The sequence below is a fragment of the Aethina tumida genome, chromosome 7 (genome assembly GCF_024364675.1).
Source record: "Aethina tumida isolate Nest 87 chromosome 7, icAetTumi1.1, whole genome shotgun sequence".
NCBI lineage: Eukaryota > Metazoa > Arthropoda > Insecta > Coleoptera > Nitidulidae > Aethina > Aethina tumida.
Window position 1 is genome coordinate 11349293 of NC_065441.1, and position 27087 is coordinate 11376379.

A 27087-nucleotide genomic window follows, 5' to 3' on the forward strand; every position below is an offset into this window, starting at 1 on the left:
AACTTTGGAACTTCTCTCGGCAGACTCGTCTCTCGGTGTTTTATTACCTCTGTAAAGTTCTATTTATTTTTCATGCTCGTTTATATTATACCGGGTTTGATAAATTACATTTACTTAATGTTCTATGTACGTATGTTTGACTTTTACATTTTTGCGTTACAGTTTGTTGACTTTTAATTTCCCTAACCATCGGTGGAACATTCAGTTTGTACATATTATGTGACTTTTCAATGGAATATTGATCCTAATATTTAATATGAGTACTTTTAAATTAAATTTCAATTTGTCACTCAAATCGTTTTTATTTATACTTCGTACTCGAATTAAAAAACTTCAATGTGTCAACGAATTAGATTTTTGTTATTTATTTTTAATAATCAAATTAAATTTTACTACTAAAAACCAACATTTTTATTAAAAATTAAATATTCTAGTTAAACAAAATTACACTAATAAATAATTAATAATAATTTTTAATTTAACAAAGCAACTTAAAAACTTATAATTTTATTACTTTATCATTTTCTAATTTCTAGCGATTTTAGTTAAATACTTGCACATATTTTTAGAAGTAATTCATTTCATAGAAAAACTACAAAATACAACACTAAACATTTAAAATATACTTATAAAATCAATAATCATAGTTGCATCTCTAATTTCATTTTCTGATTTAATGGAGTATGCGAAGATCCATAATTTTGTTTGTAACAGGCAAGTAAACTTAATATATTATTATTAGAAATATACTTTTAAAGATATTTTTGAAATAATTTTGAAAGCTTTGTAGGAAATTTAATTTATTTTTTTTTTAAATATTTAACAGTATATTCAATATAAAATAAATATGGTGTTAAAAATGGCGAATGCGCAGAAGTGTGTTTTGTAACTGGGATAAAAAATATTAAAAAAACACATGTAATACATTTTTGAAATAAGTCAGAATTTAATATGTTTAAATAAGGAACAAAGTGTTCATAAAATGTTGACATGAGAATAATTAAAATATTATTCACTTATTGTAGTACAATCTTCCAACTGATATTTGAAAACAATAAAATACAAAAAGCTCCTTCAGAAATCATTATTGTATTGTTTGGAACCGTTCATCGAGCAGGAAGAGCAAGTAGAATAGCGGAGGAATGAGTAGTCGTCTTCGTGGAGGAGTAGAAATGATTACAGATGATTAAATCTGCGGCTCCCGCTGTGCTTGTCGCGTGTCATCCCGTTAATTGCCTACATTACCGAAACTATTACTGAAATCTAATTACTGCAATATGCCTGGAATTCTGAGATGACAATTATACTAATTTGCACCTATTATAACCTGTCTTAAGTATAGTTTGCCGTTACGATTTAACGTTGAGATATTCTTAATTGAATAGACATTTCCGAATCTTCAGATTTATTCGTATAATTTCGTTCGCCAAGTCTTAATTATGTCTGTTGGTAAGACCTTCAGGTTTATTCATACATTGAAATCATCTGTCTCATGAAACATGCGACTTTTGTCATTTGATTTGATGTCAGCTACAGTTCACTTACGTCGCATACTTAGTGCCAATCTCACCAAACTTCTTTAAAGATTGTATTAATTAACCAGTCTAACTTAGCTTTGCTAGATGGTTTTAACTGTACTGGTGATAATTAACTGTAATATGCTAAACAAACTAATATGTTTATGATACTAAACCCTTACTTTAGTTAAAAGCTTCCTTAATGGCAAAAAGTACAGTTGGCAGAAGTCATTAATGGAACATAAATTCTACTTTCTCATTTTGAAGCTTTTACCTCTAACTTTAACAATCTTGTAACAAACCTGCTCATTAAAAATAATATATTAAAGATGATTTCAATTATTTCATTGCTTCCTTACTTACTTTTAAAGTTAATACCTTTATAATGACGTTTATTCTTATTAATTACAAAACATTCATATTTTTGTGATAAAAACAACTAGCAATGACACCAAATTTGTTCACAAATACAAAAAAATTGATAAATGATATAATCGAATGGGCAAATAATTAAGAGAACGTTCGTAGCAGTAAACGAAAGCAGCAAATTAAGGACCCTGAAAGACAGACAAAATACATTAGGCTCCCATAAATTGAGCCGGCTCCTACGCAAGAAGACGTACACGTTCGCAACTTTTATCTTTATTTATATTTAGAGTAAAATATATAACGGCAACATTAAGAAACTTACGATATTATTTTATGATTAATGACACTTTTTACTTTAATTTTCGGTAAGAGATACTTGTTGGTCAGTTTAGAAGAATGATGAGACACTAAAATTCACGTGCCTATTGATGTAGATAATAAAGCCGCAATAAATGCTATAATTACTATTAAGTTGTCTGGCATTGATGCTTCGAGCACAAAAAGGAAATATAAAAGCCATTATGCTTTTATGCTATAAAAAATTGAAACGTAAGTGTATCTATCATAAAACTATTATTTATAAAAGGCGACGGTTTCAAGTGTTTCATAAAATAGTATATAAAGACATAAAGTTTAAAAAGTAATTACTTTGTGAAGAAATGTAGAGCAGACGAGTAAGTTACAACGAAAAATATCTGAGACGGAGGCTTCGAGTTTTGATTCATAAACCACATGCTCAACTTCCACGTCGGCTACAGTCTTGCACTCATATAATATATTGGTATATTATTTATAAGCACCCCATAACTCTTCTACAGATGCCACTTGTTCATTGACTTTATTTCTTCAACAACAATACTTATTCTCTAATAAAATATATGTTCTCTTCGACACTACTTGTTTCACTACAAACGACCAGCAATCACCATCACATTACTCTAAGTTATAGAGCATTTGCCGAATCCTCCCCATTAAAATGTTATTTTATAGTGCTTATTCGGCAAGGCAAACTAAATTTAGTGAGTTGGACTTTAAAACAAGAACTTAAAAGCAATAAAAACATTTGTTGGGATTATTTTGAATTAATACTACATTGAAACTGCAATTACGTATCTCAATAGTTTGTTTACTAAACTATGACTTATTAAGTGGAAAATTTAAAATGAAGCTCATATTATAAACTATTATTATTGACAATCAATTTTTTATTTATTAAAATTTATTTAAAAGTTAAAGTTTCTCTCAATATTTAGTCTTAAAAAACATTTGATAATTGATTTGCTGAAAAGTATGTTTATTTTTTTAAATTAATTAATGTTATGAAAAAATGCTTATATAAATGGGTTTCCTCTTTAATAAAATTGGCACGTTTAACCGCGTTAATCTGGCTTTACAGAAAGCTCTACCTGTCGCAGTGTAGAAGACAGATGTAAGGATTATTTATGTAAGCGCTATATAAAGTTGCTAAAAAAAGTTGTGTGTGACAGTCTGTCTTTGCACGTGAATAAATTGAGACGCAAAGTTCGGCACGTCGTTGAAAAGTGTTTAATAAAAAAAAGGGAAACCGGAAAGAGTTACTCGCGTAGCTGTGGAGAGGCAGCAGTAAGTATATTGTGAACAAGATAAAATGAAATGTGCTTTAAGTCAACGTTGACAGATCATTGTTTGTAGAGTGAATGTAAAATGAAATGAGCGTGCTCCTGCACAAAAGCTCTGTTTTTATAATGAGCAATTTGTAGTTGTCTGAATATCTGGAATTTTCTTGAGCACTCACGAAAAATAATGAACTTCGCCTTCAATACTCGTATTTTATTTATTAAAAAGTATAATTAAACTGTGCTCTCGGAAAGTATTGTTTGCTTAGTTTAAGTCTCCCATGTTTTTATTTTGTTTTTCTTAACGATTTTAAATTTTGCTGGTGAAAACAGGAAAAGTTATTACAACAGAGAAGCTGATTAACATAATCATACAAAAGTTTTCCTTGCACATATGGTCGACACAATCCCAAAAGACGAGATGAAATTGACAAACTTCCTCATCGCATGATATGAGAAAACTAATTTAATTAAAACCTGCTAACTTATTTACAAAAAAGCAACTTGTCACTATAATCCTGATCGTTCTAATAATATTTTAGTGGCAAATAAAGCTGAAAATAAAATAATATTATGCTTTAATATCCGGATTTTTATTGTAACATTAATATTAAGCATATTAATATTTAGTTAATTTATTTACGTCTTAAAAATCTTCCTGGCATAGACACTCTCCTAAAACGGAATGATTTACAACATAATTAATAATAAATTAAAAGGCATTCGAATACGAAACATATATAAAATTCAAAAATCCGTCATCCAAATCTTTTTCCCTTGAATGTGAACATTTTATCTTATTTGTTACCGGAGAAATTCCCTGTGTAATCCGATATTCCATGTCTTGTCGCGAACATCAGGGGCTACGTGAAGAATTAGGCCGTCTTGATGCGTAGTTGTCATTCCAACCAGGCGCAATTTGTCGTATACGGCACACATTTGTGATACTTGAAGCTCTTTCAGATTTCTGTTTCACGATCCGAACAGCCTCGGAATGCATTTAACTTTGGATATGATGGATTATATTTGCGGAACAAACAAAGAGATCATCTTTAAAGGTCTTCGCAACTGCGCCGTGTAAAATTCAACCAAAAAGAATAACGCTTTTATCTTGGTCTATTTCGGGAATTTGTCAAGATGGATGACGTACAAATTGTGAAGAAGTTCAATGGTAATAATTATTTTCAAGTATTCATTCAGATAAGGATTAGTTTTAATAAAGATGTGATATTGTGTTATATTATTATTGTGTACCAACTAAAATTGATAAAGACATTTTGTATCATTCGTGCTGATGTAAACTTTCGTTGAGCACGTTAATCACTCAATAGCAAATAATTAGCGAAGCGTGTATTAAAAATGCCCGGACGTTTAAAACAATGAGAACAAAAATAAAAACGAATTGGAATTTTATCGGCAGGATGTGACAGGAATTTGAGCGGAATTGATTAATTGTTGTGAAAGGCCGTCGAAGAGGGACGACGCCGGGCTAAAATTGAAGACACTATCTATACGCTTTCATAATCAGTTTTTGTGACGTGTTTGTTATTAAATTTCGATAAAAAATAATTCGGATGACAGGTCCGCTTAATACATGTCACCATCAATAACTTGGTTCGGTTGGTCCGAACGCCCGCTTATATAAATTACTTGCGATGCGATGCGATACGATGTGCCGCTGTGCCACTGCTTCTGCTCCCCCTGGCGCACAGCTATTGCTGCCGTTTTCCGAATGATCTATCACTGACAAAACGGAATGTAATACGGCCAACTGTCCACCAAACCAAACACCACGCCAATTTTTATTAAACAATCGATTGTCACACAACATGCACATATTCAACTATTTTTACATCAACATTGGAATTGTGGACATATTCAAAAAATGCATTAGTCATCCAACGCTCATTGAAAAGACCCAGTATTTATTGTTCGTGTTAGAAAAACCAAACTTTATTTCGGATAAAGTCTTTATTATATTGGCGACTGAGAGATCAAAGGAGTTAAAGCAATTATGATTCTCTCAATTTCCTCTAATTAATACCTCAATATATTATGGCTTCACTAGACTCGCATATTACGCATATAATAGTCAAAGTATCAGCCTTTGGTAACAACAGTCTTATGAAGACAGAGGAGCTAATATCGATGAAGTTTATGAGGATCATAAATAGGGATTAATAATATATATTATATAATAAGTATTAGTAACTATAGTTGGATTTATTAGACAAATTTATTTAATTGAACTTATATTTCAATTCAGTTTTATTTGGTACAATATTTTGGAAATACTTATCATAATATTATATTTGAAATACCATATTCACTTTACTTTTTCTCAGAAATGTAAATATTTAGTTGCAGTCAGTCAGGCTATTCCAATCTTTAAACAAAGATTTTTTGGAAGAATAATTGTGAATTGTGAAATATTTGAGAAAATGTATACTTGAAGCTTGCATTGATGGAAATATGGATGATATTTTTAAAAACAACGAGTAATTGTCGAGAAATAATTAAACAAAAGTTCTCAAGAAAGTTATTGCATTTTTCATCCTAAAAAATAAAATACACAAATCTCAACTCAAATAAACTTGAATTAATCTATTGCGGTGTCAGTAATGCAACAGTAACCATAACCTTCTTTTGGTGCAATTTATGCTGTGTTCATCATCTTCAAGGCTATTGTCTCCGTTGCGGAATTTTTAGAACCATCATTGTGTTATTTAGTGGTCCTTGAGCCAAACGAATTGTAGACGTCACTTTAAATAAATAGTCAAACAATTTGAAATAAAAAAGACACATACATACACGTGATTTAAAACTGTAAAAAACCTCATACCAACACATTAAAATTTTGACCGAATATTCATCACCAAGAATCCAAATAATAAAAACGAAATAACTTTCTTGACAATCTGATCGTTTTAGGTAACACTGATGAAGAAATTTTAAGTTAATGCGTAGATGATCAAAATATTTATAATTGTATATCTGATCGAAGTGTTAAGAAGAGAAATAATCTAATTGGCAATAGTTCAATAATATAGCTAATGTAATTGAATAAGTGCAAAATATTTTAATATGGAAAACTTTTGACTGTAACCCTAAAGTCAAACTTGTGAAACTAACTGCTTGTTCTTCTTTTTCAACAGGTTGATTTCTTGTACTGATACATTTTATAGCAGTCAATTTATCGTGTAGATTTGTCTTTGTTACTATAAGCATTATGGGAGTAGTATTTGTTGAAAATTGCCACCCCAATATAAATTTATGATCCAGCACCAACAATGTAACATTCAAGCAATACTAATGCACACGTTAAACCAAAAATCACGTATCGCATCGCACACGATATTCAGACAGATGTTGCCAGTCGTGGCACAGACGTGCCTACATTGGCCGTCATGTATGGAGTGAATATGCATAGGAAATGTTTTATATTCTTTTTCATTTATGTATATTAATATACGTCGTGGCAGCTCAGGCAATGCAGGCTGGAGAGGCGAAGGCGGCACGGAACAGAGCAAACATCTTCTCCCAAAGTAGAACAACAAAAATGCATTAAACGCTCTTTTCCCGTGAGCCGGAACAGGCAGATAAAAAAAAAATCTAATAATGTAATCAGAACGCTGGAATGGTGCTCAGTTAAAATACAAGGAATGTTGTTGATTTATTTTCAGTGGGATTTTAATTATACTTGTTATACAAGTAACGTGCATTTTCGCTTCGGTATTATTTGCAACAATTAGTCGCATCACCCACTTGTTTTAAATAAAATAGGTGTTAGTATAAATACGAATTAGTCTCCTACAAGTATTTGTGGCTGAAAATTACTTACATACATACAAACTAAACGTCGACATGTTTGAGTTTTACAGATTCCCGATTCCGAAGTAAAATATCGCTTCTAAATCAACAAAAGTTTTACGTTAGTTAGTGTTTATTTACTGGACCTATCTGAGATAATCCATTTACATTTGAGACATTCTGCATATCTATAGTGAACTGAAACTGTGTTTATTGACGTGAATTGGAAATACCCTGCAACTGTAGCTCATCGAACCACATAGCAGATGCAATTTAACCTTGACACCAGTTCTCAGAATTAACATTTTATCCTACACATGGATGCAAATAAATATATTTTACTTGGGATTTCCAATATAATTAATGTGCTAGCGATATTGTAAATTATCTTGTAACTATACTCATTCATTTTATTACTCAATGTTCCTTATAAAAGCAACAATGAACATGCAATTATTTAAACATGCTATGCTGTATTAATTTCTCAATTTTTCCCTTGTACTTCTATATTATTCTGATTTATTATACATTTTAATTAATACTAATACTGAAGATATAAAAAATAGTTTAATTTGGATAATTGAAATTAATAGAGTATTTAAAATTTTATGTATATTATTTAATTATATTAAAAATATTTCATAAATATAATTTTAATTGTAATACATTTATTACATTACATAATATCTTTATAAAAAATAATCAGTTTTTAAATTAAATATAAAATACAGTCGAACTTTGGACTTTTTGATAACTCAAATTGGTTGGCTATGGTGTCCAGGGTGAAAATATTGAGTAATTTTTACTTATTAACTCGAACTAAATATTTGACACAACTTTTCTCCTGCCTCAGGTAAACTCCTCGATGTTTTCCTTTCCAATGATCTTCCTATCTTATGCTCAAACGACATTCCCAGACAAAACAATTCTATTACCAATTACTGATTGATTATTATTTATGATAAGTAGTAAACTTGCACTGGTTTTTAATGTTATTTAATGAGTAATAATTTTACTTAGATACTAATTCAATTATTTCAATTGATTTATATAAAATGTTCAAACTATTTTTTTAATTTGAAAAAAATAATTAATTAATTATTTTTGTGACATTTTTTATCATCAGTTTTCAATTTTTATCAGTTTTATTAATTTTAACTAATATAATATTTTTAGTAAGCCCTTATATCCTTTTAATCTAAAAAAAAATGCAATTTTTAATTAAGATCCATAAGGAGAAATTTCTAAAAAGTAATAGTGCCTTATTTACTTAAAATTAAATACTATAATTTAATTTAAATACTTAATGTTTGTTATCAGTGATATATAATAATGTACATATAACACATCGTTCAATAAGTCCCGAGACTAACAACGAAAACAACATTTTTTTTTCAAAAATCATTTTTATTCATCAATATAATATCCTTTTAGAGTGATACAATCGTTCCAACGCCTTTCCAACATTTCTATACCATGTTTATAAAAGGATTTATCCTTTGCTTCAAAATAGGATTCAGTTTCGGCAATGATCTCCTCATTCGAGCGAAATTTTTTTCCCTGGAGCATTTTTTTGAGATCAGCAAAGAGCCAGTAGTCGTTGGGGGCTAAATCTGGCGAATACGGGGGGTGGGGAAGCAAATCAAAGCCCAACTCGTTCAATTTTTCCTTTGTTTTCATGGACTTGTGGTTTACTGTTTTGTTCCACTGAAAGCAATCGCGGCACCCACTTGGAAAACATCTTTTTCATGCTCAATTTTTCATGAAGGATTGTAAATACGCTTCCAGATGATATGTGTGTCATTTTTGCAATCTCACGGACCTTCACTTTGCGATTTTTCATTATGATTTTTCACACTTCACTCACATTTTCCGTTGTAATGGCTTCCAATGGCCTACCCGAACGTTCCGCATTGTTTGTGTCCGTACGACCACGTTTAAACTCATCGTACCACCGACAAATCGTTGGTTTGGATGGAGAGGAGTCCGGGTAATGTTTTTCAAGCCCTTACTGGGCTTCTACGGTGTTTTTACCCATTACAAAACAATGTTTTATTAACACGCGAAACTCGCTTTTCTCCTTTTTTAAAACAAATTACAAAGTGACTTTACTCTAACCTCAATAACTCTGCTGTTTGTGGTCCGACCGACGTGAAATTTTTACTCGTTTCATGTAAAGGTTCGTACTCTAAGGAAACGTGATTAGTTTGGTACTACTAGGACCATTTCTGGGTTAGTCTCGGGACTCATTGAACGATGGATTATTTTTATGATTCCATTGGTGACCCAATAATACTCAAGAAATATTTTCTACTTCTTAATTTTATATAAATTTGAGAATACACTCATTAATTAGATATAATATATTCAATATTTTATTATTATATTTTTCTTTGTACTTTAAATTTAATTTTACATATACTGTTTATCATATATTCAATATTTTATTATTATAAAATTTACTTTATCATTTTGGAATACAATATATTAAAATATATTATTTGCCATGTACTAATTAATTATTTATCATATTTATGTATTAAATAGAAATTCTACATTTTTACAATTTAAAAACACGTATATTTTCATTAATAATATAAATTACAGAGATTAATAATTTAAAACATACCGGTAAAAAATAGGATAGAATTATGGCAGTGTTTATCTGCGTCTTTTCGACCTAGTGCAGAATATATCCGGTATAAATCAAAACTAATTTATAGGAATAGTTGTTTCGTATTTTGGAGGATTTTTAATAAAATAAATGTCATAATAAAAGCTTAAGGACCATAAATCGCACACATGACATGATATACGAGCAATTTGACGTTTTGGGTTGGCCATTCCGCTTTTAGTGGGCCGAAATGTGTGGCATGCTATCTGCAGAGCCCGGACGCCGCAAGAGAGGAGAAACCACCGCGTAAATGTCAGAGTGCATTTTTTCGTTATGCCTGCTCTAACGACCGAACGGAGCGAGCGTTGCTTTCATCCAACCGTCCCCCTAGACACTAACAGGTAGGTGGCTGGGGTGTAAAAGAAAGTAGCGAAGGAGCACACCGACTTGAATACATTTTGAATTATTAAGGAGTATTACGAGATAGGGACGGATGTATTTCGGGTGGCGGAATCTGCGTGCAGAAAGTTAAGCTGTGACGGGAATCCAAAGGGGAAGATGAATGGGTGTCAATGGAAAATTGAATTCCGCGGTTCATCGCCTAAATCTCGCCCGTGCACTGCCATTTTTTACAGAAATTTCTCTATAAAAGTAAATGACAGCGCCGTCCCCGCCGCTCTGCACACATAACTTCTTATCAGTCTCGTCACCAGCCACATTTTTTATGTCCAATGGAAATATAATCCGGGATTGGGCCCGAAATTGTTTACACAAGCGATTCCTGCACACCGCCATCTCATCGTCATTTTAAATTTTTACCATAATCTTTAAGGCAGCCCAGACATAATACCTTTGAAAACCAAATTTATTGGTTAGAACATCATAACATAAATTAACTAGCGAAACACTTTAAATTAAAAATATACTTTATTATAAATAAATCAATTATTTATCATTTCTCTTCACATTTCTAGAAAATAGAACACAAAGATTTCAGAACTAAGTTGTGGTGTACAGTTATATTATTATTATTATCAAATTATTTAATATTTTTTGTAAAACTTAACATATTATTTAATTTAAAAAATTTTAAAATAAATAAATGAATGTAAAGGATTTATGAATAAAACAAGAATTGTGTTAATTGTTGAAATTTATTTAACATTCATTCATTATTCTGTTACATACAATGAAATTTTTTCAATTATCATAATATATATAATATATTAATATTTATATTAAAGCATGTACTAATATATTTTTGAAAATTATTTATTTTTGTGTTATTTCCTTAATCTGATAATTATAATATGTTTTAAAATAAATAAAGAAACACAAAATAAAAAAAATATTAAAGTAATTTATACAATTTCATATTAAAGTGTGGAGAGACATAAATTTGAAATTTAGCACAGCATTCGCTGTAACATATAGTATTTTTCAGGTGGTTAATGGAAAAATACTGCCCCATATAAAAATATTAAATAATTTACGTATTTTTTAAAAATTATTACTGCGCATTTCTCTATTGCTATTATAAATCATATCTTTTATATAATATGTAAATTTTATATTATTAAAGTCAAATAGACAATAGTAAATAAATTAATTGCAAATTGAAAAATTATACAAATCTAGTTACCATGAAAGATCAAAAAAAAAAATTAAGTTAATGCATACAAAAAATTGTTAAACAAAAATGTGTACGTTTATCATGTACTTGAATTTTAAAAATGGATCGGCAAAAAACAATGTTGAATTTTTAAACAAAATGGATATGAAAAGTTGATTGAAACGCTTCAATTATAAAAATCTATAAAAAATTCAGCAAATTAAATGAATACATCAAGATTTAAAGCTTTTACAAATAAAAATTGCGAGTTAAATCGTAATAAAATCACAAACAATTTATAAAATAAGTCACAATCCTGGGTTTTTATTTATAGATTAAAGTGAATGTGACGTAAATCTCGTCTTCCTCGGTTGCTTTTGATAAATTTCGGCATTCTTTGTAGACCTTCAGTTCCAAAGACCATATTTTTTTCTTTGCATTTACTTAACTTTATAGGTTTGTCGATTTCACTTAAAATCAAGCTGATGTATCGCTGTAAATTACAAGTAAACCATCGTTCTGTTTTCAACCAAGATTCGACAAATCCTATAAACTTTTAATAAAGAGGGTAAGCTTTTAGGATAATTGTGTACCTATCTTCCACATTTGGTTTTATTTAAATTAACGTTCCAGTTTCCGCTTATTTATTTGTAATTTGAAACTTTCGTAACAAATATTGAAGTAAATTTGTTTATATATAAAATTGTAACATGTAATTAATAAAACTACCTGCATTGATAATTAATAAAACCGTTACTATGAATTATTTATGTGAAATTATTTTAATTAAATGGATTCAAATTCACATTTGTGGCAATTTGTTAAGTAGAAAAAACCTTTTAAAAAATTAAAAGTAATCTTTATAATACAATCCTTTTTAGAGATTAATTTGAATGTCATTCTGTGCACACTTCAGCAATTCAACATTAATATTTCCATTCCTATTATACTCGTTGTTGTTTCTCTCCGGGTTCGTCTCGAATTTTTAATTTGGCGCATTTTTCTTCCGATGAGCTGCCAGTTATTGGGATCCTGTTTTCATAGATTAGTTACGTGAGCAGAAAACATTAGTTATTATTTATTGTCTTCCTAAAAAGCTTTAAAGATAATAGCTCTGCCTTTGTAACTGTTACTATAGTTTCGCTGATTTATAATGGGAAATAAATTGCCGTCGTAAATGAAAACATCTACAATTTCACCACTATTGCGAAATATACTCTTGTTGGTTGTTTGTGCTATTTAGGTTCACCTTAAAATTACTTCAGTGCAATGTATTACGAGGATTGTTCCTTCTGTACATTTTATAAATCAATACTTTTTAAACACAGGGAAATTATTGTAAGAGACAACTTTTTTCTCATAAAGTAAATAAAGCATGATAGAGAATACAACTGACTTATTACTTTTTATTAATTGAAATGCATAAAAAATGTGAAATGTTGAATTTTTACATAAAAAACATTAAATTAAACTGTAAAAAAATTTAATAGATTTAAAACAATTATATACAATTATTTAATAATTTCTTTATTATTCTGATTTTCAATTTTGTCTCAGATGACAGTTTTGACGTAATATGAAAGAAAACTCGGACAACTAATTTATTACAATTTATTAATTAATGAGAAAAGAAAATATGTGATTATGTATTTAAAAAAATCATAAAAGACTTTTTTGAAAAATATTAACATACTTATTTGTTTAATTTTTAACTTTCTGTCTAATGAAAAAGTAACTTAAAAGATAAACCATACGAAAAGCTAATACGACTAAAATATTTTTTAATAATTAAATGATAAAAAATAAAGGACTCCGGAAGACTCAAGATTTAGGACAATGTATTATTTCAAAATTCCATATTTTATTTCAGTTCTCCTAATTTTAAATTTAAAATTTTAATAAAAATTCTAAATTATAAATATATTTTTTATTTGTATTAAAAAATTCAATATAATTATATTGCCATAAAATATACTGTACTGGCCTGAGTAGACGAATATTCTTTTCAGCTATTGATCTTGGTTATGAATAAATGTTTAATAAAATGTTGGCGCACTTAAAGCACAAATAAAAGCATTTCAATAAAAGTGAAGGCAAAAAACCGTGATTTATTATCGTTGGCGATACATCTCTTATATTCCTTTATTGTTTCAATTTAATTGAAGGAATCTGCAGGGTCGTACTTTATTGCTTTAATCTCGTGGATTCCACTATTTCATTGTAAATGTCTTGTATTCGTTTCGAATCAACTCCAATATTAATAAATACTTCTTTGTAAAGCATTTACGCTCGAATGGGCGGTTCATCTCAAATTCATTGCGATGTTCCAGATATTGGTTTCTTCCACTGTTCCTTCTGCATGTTTGCTCCGACCCGACAATTCAACGATACGACTATATTTCCAGCGTTTAATTGCACTACTTCAAATAATTAGCGACATATTACCGGTTCAGGAGTTACTGTCGTTATTTATTAATAGAAATGGAATTGTTCATCCGTATATTTTGAAATGTTTCCGCTCACCTTACAATTGCACTTGTTTTTATTACCCTTTTTCTAATTAGAGGCTTCTCGTTATATTTATTTCTCTGGTTTTCAGAGGAAGTTAATGTCATAAAATTTAATTCGAATTAAATATTTATCTTAAAAACAATTAAAATTTAATATTTAAATACTATTATTAATCTAAACTACCTTTCAAACTAATTGCGAGGAAAATATTTTATGAGAAATACAATTTTAGTTACAATATAAATAATAACCTGTACAAATTTTTGGGTAAATGAAAAAAAGTGTTCATATTCCAGTACATTAACCACCTACGGCTCATTCCGCTAATAATAGTTTATAATCCGTTCAATGCAACATTTTTGTAAAGAACGAACGAACACGCTGGACGCAGATAACCGCATTTCCAACTGAAAGTGGCTAAAATTTTGCAATAAATTGCTCGGAACATTATCCACTTATCAAAAAGAGTCGAGCATTTAGCGTTTTTAAAATGTGCTAAAGGGAAATTTACTAAGTACTTACCACGGAATGAAAAGAACAATTTCTATTGAAATAACAATTCTCTCTTCAGAGCATTCGAATTTAATATTCTCGCAAAATTATAAATGATTAGCCTTGGGCAATTTGAAATAAACGAAATGCGGTTCCTGAAATCGCATAATACACTTGCTGATTTTCTAGAATGGAACCGTAATATTCTAAATTGTGAATTAAGAGGTAATTTAAGGGAAATTATGTGTCTAATTAAAAGACGTTCACTCTTGGCTTATATAATTGAATATTTATTTAAATGGAACTAAGAAATTTTAGCAAAGTCATGACATATGAAAAGAGTTTATCAATTCATTAATAAATTACTATTTTGATATACTTTATTTTTAATAATCACTTCTTACTTAGTAAGACTAAAAATTATTTAATGATATGTTTACTAAAACTAACAAATATGTGTTTTTTTATATATAATTATCACTAATGATGAAAATATTTAAAAGAATATTAAATAAACATAAAATATTTATTTCACAAACCAGTTTATAATAAAACCATAAAAGCATTTTAGATTATCACCATAGTTGATGAACTTAAAATTTATTTATAAGTTTAAATTAATTAAAAGGTTAAAAGAGAAATAATGTTTTGATTTCAAAACATTTTTTCGTACAATGTTTAAATTATGGCACTTGACTTACAGTTTGCTGATAATTTTAACGGATATTAATTAATAGGCATTTTAAATACAATTAAAATTGACACATCATATTTTAGACAATTCTATTGTCAATCAATTATAAAATTAATTCAGTAAAGTTAAAAAAATTGTTAAAATTAACTAATAATACATAAGTTTTATTTTAGAATCTCTTAATTTATCAATAGCTGCACCGACAATTTTAATTTTGTCATCTAAATCAAATACTTCAAAACTAATAGTCTTATTGTCATTATATTTAACATTTTTCACTTTTACATCAGAAATCAGAAGTTTATTTCTGAGTAAATTTATAACGGTATACAACGCATCTTCACCAGGAGGCAAAACTCCCGCAAAAGTCAATGATAAAGCAGTGGGAGAGTCTTCGAGTATTTTCCTCAATATTGTATTATTATCTTCGAGATCCTTTATTTGCTCGTCTTTTTTAATCATGTTGCTAGTAATATTAATTAGGATTTCTTGATACAAGTCGTCTTTAGATTTAAGTACTGTTTGGTTGCATTCGGTTCTCAGTGGTGGCAAGTTTTCAGTCCCCTCAAACGGTTTTCCTGAAGTTTTAATGTCATCTTCGAAATCATCATCTGTAACTAAAATTGGAATATTAATGATTATTTCATCCTGTTATTTTTAATTATTATTAACATACAATTAACACAAAATATTTATTTATTAAATATTATAACGTACATATATTATTAATTTTTGGCATAATTTACATAAACGATGTTTTAAAATGTAGTACTACAAATTTAGTATTAAAACATGTACATATGCATATTTTACGTTGATACACCATAAAATATATTCCCTTTTTGTGGATGGCAAAATTTAGTTATGCATGTGGACTTCCTATGTGTGAAATAACTAATTTGCATAGAAATGTACCGAAATAGAAGTGAAACTCTTTCTTAATTTACATAATCGAAACAAACAGCTATTTATAGTTTAACACATAACATGTTTGTTTAGATGTAATTGTTATTTTATTAATACATTTAAACACTTTAATAACACATAATCATCCTTGCCCAGTAAAATTACCTTATTAAATATTTAAAATAATTTATAATAATATCCCAATTTTGAAACTATTTTAGAAGTAATTAACACACATAACTTTTATTTTCCTACATTTATGAAACAAGAGAGATATGTATACATAATCCTAAGAAATTTATCTACTAAGCACCTCACACTGTATGGCATCTTCGTTGCACATTTTCCAGCAAGTTGTTTAAAATATGTTTAGGACATTTCATTCCGAAGTTATGTAAATAGTTTCCTTAGTTATTACAAGTTTACGGAGACGTATTTATATTAAGAGTTCTTTGAATAATTTTAGCTGTTTTGTATGGTCATTACAGACTCTATGTATGTGGAAGACGAATTTAAGTAGATATTAAAGTTATTTTGTCTTGTATTGTATTGTTATTTATTACTTTCAGTTTGACGCATTGGCAGTATCACTTAACGGGTAAAAAAGTTAAAAATGGGCACTCGAGAGGAACGTTAAAGTTAAGAGGCTGGTGCTGTTGACGCCTCTTTTGTTGAATACTACTTGTGAATATATTTTTCACGTAAGTGACATCGGGCGGTGGCGGGTCGCATGAAAAAATAAACTTAGCCCTTTGTCACCGTCAACCAAACCTGTCTATATTCAGTTTCACCTATACCTATTTCTAATATTATACAATATGCTTCAAATTAATTAATATTAATGATTTCCAGAATTAATGATGTGCTATAATTGAAAATGCAAACTATCAATTATAACAAATATTGACAAAAACCATGCACATATTTGTATTATAAGTAGTGATAGATTCGATAATTCAACATATAATTTAATATTTTTTATTATTACAATATTAAATAAAACCTGTTAATTGAAATTTTTAATCAATTGAAAGCTTTATTTTTGTACATGATATACTAATTTTTATAATTATGTTAATTCATTCAGTGAAAAACAAACCTTATTAGTGTGTATTTTAATTTAGAAATAAAATTATAATTATAGTATATTTTGCATAAAGTAATAATAAATTTTGTTGAATATGCAATAAATGTAACAAATTTTATAATTGATAGTTTTAATTTAAAGCCAGTTATTACTACTACCTTGTTATTTTAGAGTTACATAAAATTGGAAAACTTCATGCAATAATTAAAAGTAAATTTGTATATATTTTGGATACAAAATTATGATTAACTTGGTTTGAAAGTTCAAAAATCGGCTTCAAGCAACAGAAGCGGCGTGTCGCCTTCTCAATGACTGAAGTGATGAAGACACAAAATCTTAAATTTCGTCCATTTAAAATTGGCAATGATTGCTGTGAGGGTGAACAACGCTCCGAAAGAAGTCCTATAATCTCTATTAATAAAGAAATTTTGATTCAACATATTTGTAAATAACCTTTAACCTTCAACAGTGGGTTGAAAACAGTAAACTTGATGAAATACAAAAGTTTATATGAATAAAATATAGTGAATTCACCAAGTTCATGAATAACTTAGCATCTTTAATTAAGAAAAGACCAACTTCTTCATGACAACACAAGATATTACCACATGTCCCATTAGAAAGTTATACTTCAAAATATTAAATGGGAAATTCCACATCATTCACCACATAATCCAAATATTTCTCCATGCGATTATAATTTATTTTTTTATTGTCCAATTTACGTAGTCCACTATTTAATTATGAAGAGAAGGTCAAGACTCGGGCTTTTTTTTAGTTCCACGAACTCCGTCAACCAAACTTATCTAAATTCAGTTTCACCTATACCTATTTCTAATATTATACAATATGCTCCAAATTAATTAATATTAATGATTTCCAAAATTTATGATGTGCTATAATTGAAAATGCAAACTATCAATTATAACAAATATTGACAAAAACCATGCACATATTTGTATTATAATAAATAGTGGTAGATACGATAATTCAACATATAATTTAATATTTTTTATTATTACAATATTAAATAAAACCTGTTAAATGAAATTTTTAATCAATTGAAAGCTTTATTTTTGTACATGATGTATTAACTTTTATAATTATGTTAAATCATTCAGTGAAAAACAAACCTTATTAGTGTACATTTTAATTTAGAAATAAAATTATAATTATAGTCTATTTTGCATATAGTAATAATAAATTTTGTTGAATATGCAATAAATGTAACAAATTTTATAATTGATAGTTTTAATTTAAAGCCAGTTATGCTATTTTGTTATTTTACTATTAATGAAGAGTTACACAAAATTGGAAAACTTCATGCAATAATTAAAAGTAGATTTATATATATTTTGGATATAAATTATGTATTTAAATGATTAACTTGCTTTGAAAGTTCAAAAATCAGCTTCTGGAAGTGATGAAGATACAAAATCTTAAATTTCGTCCATTTAAAATTGGCAACGATTGCTGTGAATGTGAACAACGCTCCGAAAGAAGTCCTATTTATATTAATAAAGAAATTTTGATGCAACATGTTTGCAAATAACCATTAACATTCAACAATGGGTTGAAAACAGTAAACTTGATGAAACACAAAAGTTTATATGAATAAAATATAGTGAATTCACCAAGTTCATGAATAACTTAGCATCTTTAATTAAGAAAAGACCAACTTCTTCATGACAACACAAGATCTTACCATATGTCCCATTAGAAAGTTAAACTTCAAAATATTAAATGGGAAATTCCACATCATTCACCACATAATCCAAATATTTCTCCATGCGATTATAATTTATTTTTTTTATTGTCCAATTTACGTAGTACACTATTTAATTATGAAGAGAAGGTCAAAACTCAGGCTTTTTTTCAATTCCACAAACTCAGATTTTGTCACTGAATGAAAGATGATTTTAAAGATGTAAATACTTTTTACAGAACCTAATATGTACTACATGTAAACCAATTTTATTGAGAATTGCGAATATTTCCTCATTTTAAGTTTTTAAACAACAACAATTTAAAACAAAGACCAACATATGTCCTCAATAACAAAAACAAATATATTATTTTTAATAATTTACCACAATGGAGATTACCTTTATACGATACCAAACAATGCCGTACATTAGTTTTATGAACAACATTTTGAACAAACGCCTAAATAAATGAAACAAAACAAATTATGTGATATTAATTTAATAATACCAAACAATAGACTAGATGGTTTTCATTATTAGTATGTATGCTTTTGTCAGGTCTTATGAATTTAAAATACAGACTCAGTTTAATTAAATTTATCACTTTCAAACCTTTACATTATAATTGTCAAAAGTAGTAATGTGTTTAACAAAAGAAAAAAATAAGGCCAATGAGTTTTGTTCGTTTTCTTCATGCTCTATCGACCTTTTTTAAAATGAATTTTTCTATAATTTACAAAATAAGTTGTACTCTCATGACTCCATTACATGTAATAATTTATTTTGAAACAATTTGGAAAGGAATATAATAAATTAAGCAACATTTTTCTAAATTTAATAAATTAAATTAATAGAACACTTTTCTAATAAAACTATTCAAATATATATTATTTGTTTTGGTATATGTAAATAAATAAACATAAATATGCTGTTTTAGCTTTGAATAGAGTACGTTGAATGATTATTTTTGTACAATTTTATTTTGTTAACATAATTATTCTAAATCCAAATATTGCTAAACTATTCAATGTTTACAAATAAATCGATCAAAATTACTCGATAGAAAACACCCCATATATTAAAAACTAAATTACTACCACGGTTATGTGGAATAAACTGAGATATGGTCAAAAAACAAATACTTAAAATAAAGGCATTTTTCATTAAAAAATACCATACACATATTTTATCTAAAGCAAAACGTAGATATTTTGTTGGGAATTTCATGATTTAGCAACAAATACAAACCAAGTTATAGTTTTGTAATATATTACATTTTATGTCAGATTAGTGGAGGAATGTACGTACATGACGATAATTCATTACTCTGTGTTCTTGAGTGCATGTACTGTGGGATGACTCGGAGCATTTTGATAATAATACTCTTATTGGTAGAATTTCTTTGGAAAGTAATATGTGCATTTGTCCCATTTATTCTAGCGAGGCATAATTTGCTCATTATTTAGAGACTAATGTTAATTTGTGTGAGTTCATTGCAGTGAATTTTTCTCTATTTGGTATGTTCACTACACTCTATTGTAATATTTAAATCTGGTCAAAATTATGCTGATCGTGTTTTAAAAATTATAAGTAGCAGAGAAAATTATAATAAGCATTAAAGCCCTTTTTGTACCTGTATAATCCTTAAATTAAACTTAAAACACAGCAAAACTTTAATTTTAAATTTCTATTTATAATCAGTAAAACTTTTATAGTAGTGGTATGTTTTTATCTTTAATTAAAGTATAAAAACATGTTAATATTATATTATAATGGATTACGGATACAGCCGTAAGTAATTCCCCTTCATTATACCTAAAATCACACAGTTCTAAATAATACTTGTCGGAAAAATTAATACCCATTTTATAATTATAATTTTTACGATCAACAGCGTTCATATATTTTCATAGAATGTTTTACTCGATCTAAACAAGTTTTTAATTTGATAACCTCACGCAACATCGAATCATACTTCTGCATGCCCATGTGTTACACGTGAATCCAAAATAATTTTGCAAATGTATGTATCCATAAAATAATTAATTGATTAAAGTTTTAATTATATTAAAATGAATTTTATAACGCCATTCTTTCCCTACTAATTACAGTGTAACAGTTTTAAAACATATCCAATATTTTTTATTTTTTGGACGATTATTGAATCCATGTTGTTAACAGGGCTTAACTTTTTTTTATTCTATGCATATTTTCCAGACGAGTTGGCAGAGAATTCAGCTTCAAGCAGCTTTATATTTAAGCCTTTCCCGTTTCTAGTATGTTATATAGAGCTTCATGTGAAGTTTAATATATATATTGTTTAATTTTACCGTCAATCTTTTTAAAACATACTTATAAAACGCTCTGCAACAATACACAAAAGAGACTTCGTAGTAGAAAATTATAAATAAAAATAAACAAATTTTAAATTTGTCATGTTATTTTAAAAAATAATTATATCTTCGTTACAGATAAGAGACATGTGTGGTAATAGATTATTTACAGTCAAACAATAATAAATTAAAATGTTAATAATATTTGTTTATTTAAACTTAAGTGATATAATTGATTTTGTTTGTGCAACATTAGTTGTCGTTTTTAATTCAATGCGGTCAATATAATATTATTGTAATTTATTTAAGTAATTTAGAACATCATAATTATTCAATTATTAAAACACAAACACTTACCTGGAACTGTGTAAACGCCGTCATCGTATCTATAACCCAAATTGTCTTTGATGACGAAGAGCCAATAGTAGATCGTATCTCCGGGGTGCAGCCTGGTGCGTTTGTCTTTAAACACCCATCTATCCTTGGTCTTCTTGAGCACATCCCTGGAGAATGTGCCCGCGGCCCATCCCTCTAAGGGCTTATTGATGTTGCCATGGAACGCAAACAATTGTATGCCATCATCGTCTGGAATGCTGACTTCGAAGCCTCGGGGATGTGTAACGATGGTCGGGTCCGGGACCTGATAGAGACCTTGATCATGTTCGGCACTGGCCAAACTGGCGGCCGCAACACACACAAACACCAACAACATATTCCACTGGTTTTGTTTACCGACTGACGAGTTTCCAGAGACAACGATAAATAAGTTTTAATGAACACACGCCCGCGATATAACGGACTGGTGTCTAATTAGTTTAACTGCGATAACATGGATTTTATTTGGTATTTACCAGTCGGTGATGTGGGGCTTTGTGTTTCCGCTAATTTCAGAATTTATATTGTACCGAATCGCGTGTTTCTCGAACTCCGCTTCACCATACAGTGAGTCAGTCGACAACGCCAAAGGCGTTGACCTTCACAATCTGAAGTTGAGATTATTCTGACTGCAAAACTGGTTGTCAAAGATTGTCTCAAAAAATTAATTTGGTGTTTTCCGAAAACATGCCATTTATAAATATTAACGTGTTATATAAATATAAATAAATACATCTGTATATACCAAATTATAAAAATAGAAACTACCTAATTACCTATTGAAAACAATTTTGTAAAGATACAATAATTATACTGTTTTTCAATTTTTCTTATTATTTTGTGGTTAGAAATCTTTAATACTGAGTAAAGATTTAAACCTCAATGAATTTCGAGAAGTAAAAGGTTAAAATTATAATTACATAATGGCTAACCACCCAATTCTTCTCAATCTAATTGAGTATTAATTCAAATCATCAAATTTTATAAAAAATAATCAATGCTAACTAATTATTATATAAGTAAAATTTTTAAATCACTTTTTTATAATATAATGATGATTATCGTAATCAAACAATGGAATTACCAACCGGCAAATATTTATAAATTTGGGGGATTCACAAAATTCTGAAATAAAAGGTTACAGAAATTATAATTAATCATAATTACGGTAGGATTAAAAATAGAATTATAATAGAATGCGCAAAAAAATTAATAAAAATTTTATCAAAACGGATATGACGGCACCAATTAAAAAAATCTCCCCTGAACAGACAATAGAATACAAAATTAACAAAAAATATATAATTGTAAATTCAATGTCATTTTAATATTTTTTGAAAAAATGTTTTTAATTAACTCATTCTCAGTTATACATTTGACGTGATAAACTTAATACCTTGAATCCTTAATGAACTATAATTATAAACCGACAGTCTGGTTTTGATAAAATAGTTTTTCTAAAATTCATCTAAAATTAAACTAGTTAATTCCGATTTTGACCAATGTTTTTATAGTTATGCAACCATCTAATTTTTAATAATAATTATTATAAGTAATATGCAATCAACCTTCGATTGATTATAATTATTTCTAATATTTGCATCAATTTTCTTGTTTTGCAAACAGAATAGATATCAGACTTTTTGATAATGACTAACGATCCATTCTTAAATACATAACACAATTCAAAACATTAAGTATTTTCAAGTAAAGCCTACGAAAATTAAAAATAATTAGACTACATTTAAGTTCTTTTTTTGTGACTTTATGAATGAATACATGTATGGTCCATGAGCAGTGTAATTATAATACACGTATTCCGTTCTATTTGAATACTAGATACCAGAGTTCAATATACAACAGAGAAAAGTGTCGTCACTCCATGTAAATGCTCTCGTATCAGGTTTCCATACAGGAGCTTCCATAACTTTTCCAGCAATGTCTCTTATGATATGAGCCAACTAGAGTTATGTCTTTGAAACAAGATAGTAATGTTTGGCATGCTCTGACATGGTTTAATAATTTTGAACACATATCATTACGTATATTTGCATATAATGTTTATTATCCATGAGGAGGAATTTAACACGAAGACATCAATGGATCAGAATATTTCTGGCATCTCATGTTGTTGTTGTTTCAGAATGTTGATCGTCGATGACATCAAACAAATTCCTAATAGTTATGCAATTATGTGGACGATTTGGATCCAAAATATGACCAATATTTAAGAGGAAATACAAAAAATTAGTTTTTCTGCCGTGTGTCATACGAAAGCAAGTTGTATGAAAATAAAGATTCTAATAAAAGTTTTAAAATACCCCAAATATTTTCTTTTTGAATATGTTAGTTTGGAGTCTGATTTTGATAACGCATCTCCAGTGTATCTTTTTTATTTAATACATTCACAGTTATGCATTTGATTTAATAAGCGTAATAACCTGAAATTCAGACTTCAATTATAATAGGCAATTTAAAATTGTCAATCTAGTTCATTCATAAAATAAAGTATAATCTAAAGTAATGCGATAAATAAAAAAGACTATCAATAAAACCGTCACTTCTTGCAAGAAATCAAATCTAGCACAATAAATTAAATAAACGGCACGAAAAGAAACATTGCAGGCATGGAATGGCATTACAACCCCATAAATTAAATCGGAATTAAAAATAAATTGATTTCTTAAATTGTCTTTTAATGTAAATTGATGGAAGGAATTTTATTTGAATTAATAGTGGAACGGAAAAAAAGTAGGGATCAGTATCGGTGTTTGAATGAAAAAAAAAAAACGATTTTCCGAACAAACGAACTACAGTAACCTGAGGCGGGGGATAATGAATTTAAAGAAGCGATGGCATGGCAGGTGCGAGGGGACGAAGTTGCGAAGTTATCTCATTATCTTTTGAATATGCATGCTTTATAGGTTTTTATTCGCAAAGAGGAGTGAAGTGAACACGTCACGGTAAGTTGGCAGTAGGTCTTTCAATGGACCAAGCAGGCAAACTTCTGGGACTGAGTTTCGGGTAGCGAGAAGAGACGTCAAGTTGGAATTATGGTTGGGTCGTATTAAACAGACCACGAATATAAAATCACCACCGAAACTTTACCTATAACAATTACAGTTACTGTGCACTTAGTGCCCCCGCACACACAAAACTTTGTTGCATTGAATGCCTGCCTGCCTACCACCGGCTCAATGCCGAGAGTTCCGATATTACAAGCCTATTCCATTTTCGACGGGGATGTGGATATGGACGGGATTCGGGGGGAACTTTGCTAAATTCATAACGCGCATTTCCGCATTTCGCAATTAAACAAATTTCACTGGAAACAGTCACCCAAAACAACATTTTCAAACGGCTAAATGTCACAGGTTCAAATTCGGAATTAAAATTTTACGTTGCGGTCTAATGTTTGGCTATATTTTGATACAAACTTTTATTAAGGTACAGATTTACATTCATTTAGCCTAGGGTTATTTGTAGTTTATCATTCTGTTAGTAATAAACCACGAACTAATACACTGCGTGACTTTTGGTGCGAATAATTTGAATTACTTCAAGTCAGAATACCAATATCATATTTGCAAGTCTGGTTTGTCATTTACAATAAGAGCCCGAAAACGGCCCAATGCACCTTGTTTAACAGAGAGTGTCACAAATGTTAACGATTCCAACGCGACTTTCTGTTGGTGGACATACTTATTTTGAATATAAACTAATTTATGAAAAGTAAAACCTGAAACTGATAATGTAACATTTTGAAACATTCTTTGGCACGCTTTAATAAATTAATCGTTTTCATGACTTCAAACTAATTGTATGTAATACCGTGTGTCTCCAGCTGAACGAGGCAAACGTCACATATGTACAGTCGGCTGCAGAATGGCATTACCACTTTCCAAACAAAATCCTTTGCGACCCTCTCTCGCTAAGCCCCGCCCAGAACCCCAAAAAAATGTAGGCCGTAAAACCCAGGTATACGTAACAAAGGGTCAATTGCGGGTCAAAAAAATTTACTCCTATCGATTATATAATAAGTATTTCATATTTTGGAAACACTTAGAGATTGACTAAATTAAAGAAACTTAGTTTTTGTAAATTATTATCACCGGTAGTCATAAATTAAAAAAAATAGCCCTATTTATAAAAACTAATAAAAATTCTTTATTTTTCTCTCATCTGTTATGAATTAAAATTAATCCTATTGACATAAACTAAGATATTTATGATTTTATTAATATATAGCAGAGGTGGCCAACCTGTGGCTCTCGATAAATGTACCCCCGTTCCCTTTTCATTCCAGAATTATCAAGAGAAGTAAAATAAATGTTTAATTTTTAATATTTTAATTCAATACACATATTTTGTACTTTTCAATAAGTGTAATTTTAGTAAACAAATTTTTTTAATACATTTTTTGCATAATACGCGAAACATTTCAAATTATGAAAAATAGCTCGGACTATCAAGGAGCTGGCCACCCCTGATATACAACATTACTTTTCCATTAAACTATTTCAGTGTTATATATTATGTAACTTGTTAAAATATGTTGTATATTATTTCGCTTGTTTGAGAATTCATTAACTAAATGCTTTTTAGTATTTATTATAGATATTTTAAAATATAGTCATACTTTTTAGTTGTAAGCAATTGGGATAATAAATTATTATGTGATCATTGGTCATGATTTATATATAGTATTGTAATTGCTCTTCATTGTCAAATTGCCAAATTGTAGTAAAAGTCTGTTAGTGTAACGGTATACTACTTTGATTATAATAAACAATCAATTTTTTTAGTAAAAATTTATTTATTTAAATTAAATGCTTAATTTTAAGCAGTAAAATAACATTTATTTAATAAAATTTTTAGTTTTCAGCAGGTAACTTATGATCTGTAAAAAATATCTAAAATTTTTTCGGAGATTATAGCAAATTGAATTCTCTACAAAAAATGTCATATAAAATTTTCCCATAAAGTTGATGGTTGCGTCAGAAAATGAGAAAAATGTCAAAATTTTAAATCAGTCCAACTTTGATGTAAAATAACTTTTGAAAAAATGAATATATCAAAAAACTGTAAGAGACATTTTTTGTAAAGCGTTAAATTTTCTATAAAAATCTGTTTTGGTCATTTTGAAATATTATCTCTAACGAAAGTTAAAAAATTTCAAAATCCAAGAGAACACCGTTCCTTTATTGTTTAAACAGGAAATTAAAATTTACGATTTTTTTACTATTTCCAACAAGATTTTCGATATAAATAAGAAAAAAACAAATTTGTCGATTTTTTTGAAACAGTTTAATATATATTGTTAAATTATTTTATATTTATTTATAATTATTTTATATATATTTAATAAAATTTATATATTTTAAATTTTGGTTTATATTTAGTTCTTTTATTTTATCTATAAATATCAAATATAAATGCACAAAATGTGTAAATAATAATTTTATA

At 28.6% G+C, this 27087-nt stretch overlaps 1 protein-coding gene across 1 annotated transcript; it reads right to left on the reverse strand.

Moving 5' to 3' along the window:
- Positions 1-15027: 15027 nt before the first annotated feature.
- On the reverse strand, positions 15028-22187 carry LOC109594554 (beta-1,3-glucan-binding protein-like). The gene is made up of 2 exons (XM_020009773.2): positions 21604-22187; positions 15028-15831 (listed from the first exon to the last, which is right to left on the reverse strand). The coding sequence occupies exons 1-2, from the start codon at positions 21956-21958 to the stop codon at positions 15362-15364; spliced, it is 825 nt and encodes a 274-aa protein (XP_019865332.2). The 5' UTR covers positions 21959-22187; the 3' UTR covers positions 15028-15361.
- Between the last annotated feature and the right edge of the window lie 4900 nt (positions 22188-27087).